This window comes from Carassius gibelio, chromosome A20 (genome assembly GCF_023724105.1).
Source record: "Carassius gibelio isolate Cgi1373 ecotype wild population from Czech Republic chromosome A20, carGib1.2-hapl.c, whole genome shotgun sequence".
Classification (NCBI taxonomy): Eukaryota; Metazoa; Chordata; class Actinopteri; order Cypriniformes; family Cyprinidae; genus Carassius; species Carassius gibelio.
The window spans coordinates 19,540,308-19,548,143 of record NC_068390.1 but is presented as its reverse complement, the minus strand read 5'-3'; the positions used below and the strand labels follow the sequence as shown (position 1 = coordinate 19,548,143).

General features: G+C 36.2%; 1 protein-coding gene across 5 annotated transcripts in view; it reads right to left on the bottom strand.

Annotated features, from left to right (window-relative positions):
* Window positions 1-202: 202 nt before the first annotated feature.
* The window catches only part of LOC127938980 (sex comb on midleg-like protein 4), a 24,816-nt gene continuing 17,182 nt past the window's right edge, over window positions 203-7,836 (bottom strand). For 4 of the 5 annotated variants that reach the window (XM_052535935.1, XM_052535937.1, XM_052535938.1 and 1 more), the window contains 5 exons: window positions 7,404-7,604; window positions 6,595-6,795; window positions 5,205-5,411; window positions 4,788-4,933; window positions 203-3,682 (listed from right to left, as the gene is read on the bottom strand). In XM_052535935.1, coding sequence (XP_052391895.1) covers window positions 3,557-3,682; window positions 4,788-4,933; window positions 5,205-5,411; window positions 6,595-6,795; window positions 7,404-7,604 — 881 coding nt within the window. In that variant the 3' untranslated portion in view covers window positions 203-3,556. The remainder of the gene's footprint in view (window positions 3,683-4,787; window positions 4,934-5,204; window positions 5,412-6,594; window positions 6,796-7,403; window positions 7,605-7,836) is intronic. The other variant, XM_052535936.1, reaches the window with a different exon arrangement.

Below are 7,836 nucleotides of genomic sequence, written 5' to 3'. Positions count from 1 at the left end.
GACAGTCAGCACAACACAACAAGACCAGTAATATTATTTCTTGTGAATGTGCCTTAAATTGTAAAAACTGGTACAACAGCCATGTTGCTCTTCCAAACAAGACTAGATGCATGAAGTTCAGAGTTGTGTCTGTCTGCACAAGAGAAGAAAAACAGGAAATACAAACAGCGATGTATCTACAGAACTACAAATACAGTAAGAGTTCAGGGTGTTCATAATGCTTTATTCTGACTCTTTCATAATGCTCTATATTAACCTCAAAAACAGACACGCAGTGCAGAGCCTGATGTCAGTCACGAGAGTTCACAACATTGAAGTCTATCTGAAGAAATAAAGCAAACTAATCATAAAATCATATGCATAAAATCATTATTAGTTAAATACACAGTCATATTATAGCACCAACATGAATGGTCCGTGTTGTAGTCCCACCTTTTCCATTAAAACTCTTTTGTGAGTTGACAAATCTTATATGGGACTATCATCAAGAGCAGCATTCATAAATGTACACTTACATTTTCCATTATATATAAAAAGTGACAAGGAATGACATGGTGCGGAGGCAAACGCAAACCTGACATATGCACACACACAAAATGATACAGAGCTGAACTGAATAAAAGATTATCCCTAAAAGCCCACTCATATTCCTGACACAAACCTTGGTAATATCAAGCCAGAAACATCAGGGCTAATCAATATCAGCAGAATATCTGCATGAGGTCATGAACGGTCCAAAACGTTATTAAAAGATTGTTATGAAAGTGTCATGGCTTCCTACATGAAGTAGGATGTAGTTAAGTGCAGCAGCCATAGAAAGGAGTGCTTGCAAACATATTTAAAAGATCCTTACTCAGTTAAAGGGCTTTTAAAACTAACAAGATATTCCCACAGTTTGAGTACATGAGTGGAAATAAAAAATAAAAATAAATAAATGCTTTTAAAGCTAATACGAAAGTCTTAACATCACACATAGGTAATTATTTCTATCTTGGGTCTTGGTTTAAAAAATAAAATCGCATGATTAAAGCCCAAAATATATTGTTTATTCCTTCAACTTTTTCCAACCAATCAAAAGAGACGGTTTATGCAACAAAAAAAAAAAAAAGAATACTCTACTTTTCAAATCAGTAAATTTACTCATGAAGAACCCTAACCTCTTAATGTGGCACTAGATTTAAGAGCTCACTGATTAATTCCCTTGATTACCTTCTGGTGCCTACACTTTTGATGATTCTCCACATGTGCATTTTTCATTGAGAGATCATATTACCCAGGTCAATTGATGCTACATTAAAAAGGGAAAAAAAGGACCATTTAAAAGCCTCCCTGTTGCAAAATTAGAAACAATAACTCTGTACAGATGCTTAGGTTAGCACAGCAGTCGCTTTTAGAGGCAGACTGTACAACAATGAAGTCTAGCGCAGCAAAGCTGGTAGCTGTTTTCGTGTTAAAGCTGGATGTGTTCATCGGATGATTGGATATAAACTGTACTTGATTGATTTGCTCTTTAACTTAAGAAATGGTAGATTTAATCTGTGATTACTACATAAACTCATATGATCATATCCAGGGTTTTCTAATCCAGTTTGGGATGACATCTTTAGAGCAAACTTAAAGGGATAGCTCATCTAAAAATGTCATTTCTATCACCATTTCTTCACCCTCACGTCATTTTTAACCTTGTACGACTTTATTTTTCCTGTGGAACAGAACTGAATTTCACTTTAAGGCATACAAGTTTAGAACAACATGAGGTTGAATAAATTATGACAACATAATCATTTTTGCATAAACAATCCATTCAAGTTCCCCCTTTCTAAAAACAATACAGTGATTCTAAATGCCATTTTTGCAACAAAAAAAAAAAAATAAAAAAAAAAAAAATAATATAAAAATAATATTAATTTCCTGAAATGCCTTAAATAACTCATTCACACATTTCTATTCACATATCTACTGTACGTAGAGAGAAAATTCGAACTCACAGTCAAAATATTACAGAACTTAAAAAATGGGTTCAAACATGTTGTACACATTTTGTTGCAACACTGCAATAAAGATCAATTTTGTCACATTTGTTAATGCATTAGGTATGTGAACTAACAATGACCAACATTTTTACATCATTTATTAATGTTAATGGTAATTTATAAATTAATTCATATTTGTTCATGACACATTATTAATTTTCAGCAGTTATTACTCCAGTCCTCTGTCACTTAATTCTTCAGAATTCATTCTAAAATGCTGATTTGGTGCTTTAGAAACATTTCTTGTTATTTTCACTATTTGTACTACTTATTATTTTTGTAGAAATCATGTCTTTACAGTCAGTTTTCGATTAATTAAGTGCATCCTTGGTTTAAAAAAAAAAAAAAAATTCATTTATTTCTTACTGACCCCAAAATTTGAACAGTAGTAAATGTTCAAATTATGGTAAACCTAAATGCTGTAAAAGTATAGTTCATTGTTAGTTCACGATACCAATGTACTGAATGAATTGAACATCATTGTAAAGCAGTACATATTTCTTAAGAAAATCACAAGTTTACTTTTGTGTTGTATCAGAGCAGCTTTTCAATATGAGGCCTCTGCTCCAAAAAGAGGGAAAACAAGAAATGTTGGGACTTACGAGACCTATCAGTGTATTTGGTCCACAGTATGAAATATAAAGTACTGTACTATTATAATTGTTTCGTTAAACTTGACTTGCTGGTTGAGAAACAGCACCTGGTACACATTACTATGTTTGTAATGCACTATTTTTACAGTAACAGTAATTGCCTTGTAGTGTGTCCTGTTTAGTTTTGACTTACACTGCCAAGGAGGCTTCCCAAAGATGATGTGACTGGTCCATTGACGAGTAAGGTTACATTTGTGCCTGTTATTTGCTGGTTTCAAAGTGTAACTGTTCCTAGTTGTATCCTACCAAAACTGTGTGCGTACTGTATTTGTTCAGTTAAGAGCACAATTCTAAATTGTGTTTGTTACTGATCTCCCAGATTAGCAGCCTCTGAAGCAGCTAAAAAAAAAAACTGAATGGTTCTCGGCTAGAATAGCATTAAATGTCACAGAGTTGCAGTGACTCCACTTCACCAGCAGGTGGCTGAAGTTCACAGGGATTTTACGCAGTCCACGTCCATGGCTCTGTTAAAATGGGAGCGAGTTTGTCTGTGGCCTAATACCTTTGCTACTCCGTCCATTTGAAGAAGCATGGTGTACACTTTTAACTCATCTGCATAACTCTGGCTTGAGGAAAAATAACTCAAATCCCAGAAGGAAGCGGAGATGACTTGCCATTTGATTCGAGCAGTGTTCAGGTATCAAGTAATAAATAAAACACTTAAAATGAGAACAAGGAAATGTTCTGGTCGGTGAAATGTCCCAATATACAGGCAGACAAACCAAACGAGTAAAAAAAAAATTGTCTGGTGCTTGTCCTTGAATGACCAGATAAGAGGGGACAAAAACGTCCTGTACTACAACAAATGAGAGTCACAGTAAATACTGTGAGTGAATCCATCTGTGTGTGTTTGTAGGGTTCAGGGACAGGTCAGAACTTATTCTGTTTTAGCTTGTCAATGTGATAGCAGAGCTTGAGAGCCGGGCCCAGTTTAAGTCCCAGGTACTTCATGATCATGTCACTCTTCAAGAGAAGAAGAGCATCCCCATCAATCTCCTGAAGAAGTAATCACAATTTCCACAACAGAATGCTTACTGTACACATGAAACAAGTGGCGTGTTTTTTTTCTCAATAAATCTAGCCAAGATCTGTATAAAATTTGGCCCCAAAATGACAATGATTTGAACAAATACTGCAATAACAGAAACCGTTTTGTGAGTGGTGCAGAGTGGAAGCAGAGTTTCAAACAAACACTGAAAAACTTTACAGTGAAGCAGTAATGGTTTTAAGTTTGAAGACAAATTCTAATGCTGACATTACAAAGTCTAGTCAACAAGTTTAAAATAAGTTTTAAAAGCTATAAAGTTTGAAAGCTATATACACAAAGTCAGTTAATAAAATTGTAACAATTTAGCAAAATATTAGCATCACACCGCTAGCATGGATCTTGTTTTAACAAGCTGCTAGCACATTTTAGCTTGAAGATAGTATGTTACATCTAATCTGAGTTTGGTGTTAATTGCTTCCAAACTCTAAGTTACTTTGTCAAGTCAACATAATTATATAATGATTTCATTCCACTTTACTCGTATAATCTGACTTGAACTGCACCTGGATAATAATAATCATCTCTCCCTCTATTTCTTCACTTGTAGCAAACATGGTGCAAATTATTGTAAATGTGAAGCTAAAGTTAACCTGCTGTGCTTTCCAGTTACAATTCACACAACACCATCTTACCCGGAACACCTACTGAGATGGACACATTCCCACATTGAATTAAATCACAGGCTTTCGCACTTTAATAAGGAACAAGGCCTTATTACAATTACAATTTGGCAGCTCTGGTTTAAAGAGTACCGGTAATTCAATTTCATTAGATGTTGTTAAATTCTACTTTGCTTTTGTTCTGGTCTAAATAAGCAATTTACAGATTTGAAGTCAATTTTCATGTAACATACAGCTCTGGTGATTATTAAAAAAATTTGTGAAGTTGAATTGCTTCTGAAAGCTTGAGTTGTGAAACAGAGATGATCATATCCAAGGTTTTTTAACCTGAAACTGTACTAACGTTAACCAGACATGGATTTCTTACCCGACGACATGTTCAACACATGGTGTTTGTTTGCCACAAGTAAATAAATGTGTCAATTAAACTCACATGTTTTCTGAAGAGATCCACGTGCGGGCCCAGCGCTTGAGGGTCTGCATCCTTGATAAACCACACCACCTCATCCACACTCCACCTGGAGGGATCCTTACTGGATGGGGGCTTTGCCTCCCCTCCTTCTGGGGATGGACTGTAGGCTAGATAGAGATAAATCAGGATAACAGATGGCAAGGATTTGATTCTTGGTTGCATACAAATAGCCATCAAATTTGAACTAAGCTTGAGCTCCATTCATCACTCAAACTACATTTGTTTTACATCATTTTAAGTAAAGTTTGCTGAGGCCCCCTATTGGACACCGGCTCCTTGGTTATGAACCACTAGTATCGTTAATACCATTTAGTTTTCAGTGTTTTGATTTTCTCTTGGTGTCTTTTAACATACAAGTGGACATTTCCTCTTTCTTACCACTTCTGTTTACTTCCGTGAAAGTGCTGGGACTGGCTGCCTGCCTGCACACACCTCCGGAGTAGGAGGTACCAGATCGAAAACCGTAAGCAGGTTTACTCGCAGCGTACGGTGAGGAAATCGCACCATAGGCAGAGTCGCTGAGGTCCGCAGAATACCGCTTAGGGTTCATTGAATCACCGTGGTAATCATCCACCATTGAATCTGCTGCACAAAAAGAAATGCAATTTAGGGAAAATGATGCATGTAAAGGCTTCATTTGGCTCAGGCTAATTATTGCTTTCTTGAGAGTAAATTGGTATGCATGGATTAATCCAAACCAAATTATATGCATACAGTATACAGAGAATTCAAAGAAAACATATCTTTCTATGTCTTTCTTCACTCAAATTGTTTTTTTTTTTAAAGAATGACTAGTGCAGTCTGATTCAAGCTTTTAATGAAATCGCAAAAATGCACAGTTACGAGTTTAAATCAGTCTGACAAATTCTTCACCAAATAAACTGGTACATTTTTTTGTGGACTTAAGGTTTTCAAAACATTAACTATCAATGACGAGTTGTTCAATAAATATATAAATGCAATTATAATAAAATATATAATAATTTAAACAATTAAAGAAAGAATAACAATATATATAATTGTTTTTATGTAGTTTGTGCAGAACAAATTATGGGATAAACAGTGGTTTCTGCTGCAGCAAACAGCTTTCTGCAGGAAACACTGATTAACATACAGTGCTAAGTAATATAGGCACCTTCTAAAGTAGGTTTTCCTCTCTTAACCACATTAACCATTGACACGGGATTGAGTCGGGACAGAACCTTTGCCTGTGTTGCTGTGCGGCGAGATATTGTGTTATACTGAAGTTAATGCTCTAATCTCTAGAGCTCCAAAACCACATTCAGCAGAGAGAGAGAGAGAGAGAGAGAGAGAGAGAGAGAGAGAGAGAGAGCGAGAGAGAGAGAGAGAGAGAGAGAGAGAGAGAGAGAGAGAGAGAGAGAGAGAGAGAGAGCGAGAGAGAGAGAGAGAGAGAGAGAGAGAGGGAGCCAACAGAATTCAAACACTCAAACCACAGGCCACTCACAGAGGCACTCAACCTTTCACTGCCACTTAAATAGCTCAGCTTTCACTAAAGACCTCCTCTGCATTTTCCGAAGGGCAAAATTGAAGAGCAACAGAAAAGAGGGCAGATCCAATCAAATTAGCCAAATTTACAAAACATCCAAAAACAAAATGAGACAAACACAGTCTAATATTTAAACCTCATTTCTACTCTGCACATTGTATAGGGATAAGGTGGATGTAAATACAGCTCTATTAACGTATAGAAGAAGGATATGAAAGGGTAGAAGAACACAGGTCACATAAAAGCATGATGATCACGCACTTGACTTGAGTTGTCCGTCTGAGTGCTTTTCAGTGTGGAATGAGGAAGAAGAGGAGGGAGACGATGAAGGGGCAATGGGCTGGTCACTGAAGAGCTTCTCACACAACAGGCTTCGGCACAACTTCTTGAGGAAGCGGAGGACGTAACCCACACTGTTGACCACTGGCAAACTCAACAAATGCTGCTTACCGTCAAAGGTTGCTGAGGAAGAGAAACAAAGAGTGTTGAATTTGAAGTAAACTGAACATTGTTGGAATTTGTGTTAATACATGTACAGTAAGACTTTATAAATCATTATTTTCTCTAAAGCGTGAAAATATAAATTGTGGAATATCAATTATTAAAGACGATGGTAATATTATCTGATAATATTATCTGATCTTTTAAGTGGGTATAGTTATTAGCTGATGATAACATCAAAATGGCCAAATATTGACAGATTAATCTGCTCTGTACAATATACCTGTTAATCACGTTTCTACTAATTAAACTTGTGTTTACAAATTGTGTTTGAAATGAATGCTCAACAAGGCTGAATAAAAAACATACATAGAATTTTTCTATTTCGATGAATAGAAAATTTAAATAAACAGCATTTATTTGAGATAGAAAACTTTTGTAACATTATATAACAATATAATGTCTTTCCTATAACTTTTGATCAATTTGATGCATCACTGCAGAACAAAAGCATAAATAATTAATATCTGACCCCAAGTTTTTAAACAGTGCCTATAAAGGATGAACATCAGAATGCAGAATGAGAATTAGAATGGAGGCACACATTTGTGTTTCGCATGCAAATGAACCTGAGATCTTTTCACCCCCGTAGCCCTCGGTAAGAAGGGTGAAGACAGCTTTCTGCTGAAACGCGCTGTCAATGCAGCCCTGTACCGCCTGCTGCAGCACCACAGAGGGCCTGGCAGGACCCAGGTGATCGGGCAGCTGCAGCACCTTCTGCCTGTCCAGGTTAGGACCCGTGTTCACATGCTTATTCACATAGATACACACTGGAATAACATGGAGAGAGATGGAGAGAAAGAAAGAAAGACATTTTGAACACTAAACCATAGAATCAGCAATATTTGCATTTATAATAGAATAAGCACAATATAAAACTGCTGTAGTGTCATATAGATAGATAGATAGACAGACAGACAGACAACAATAATCCAAAATCAATCTATAAAGACAATGTCTACATGTAATTGTACAACACACATACACCAAAATATTGGCACA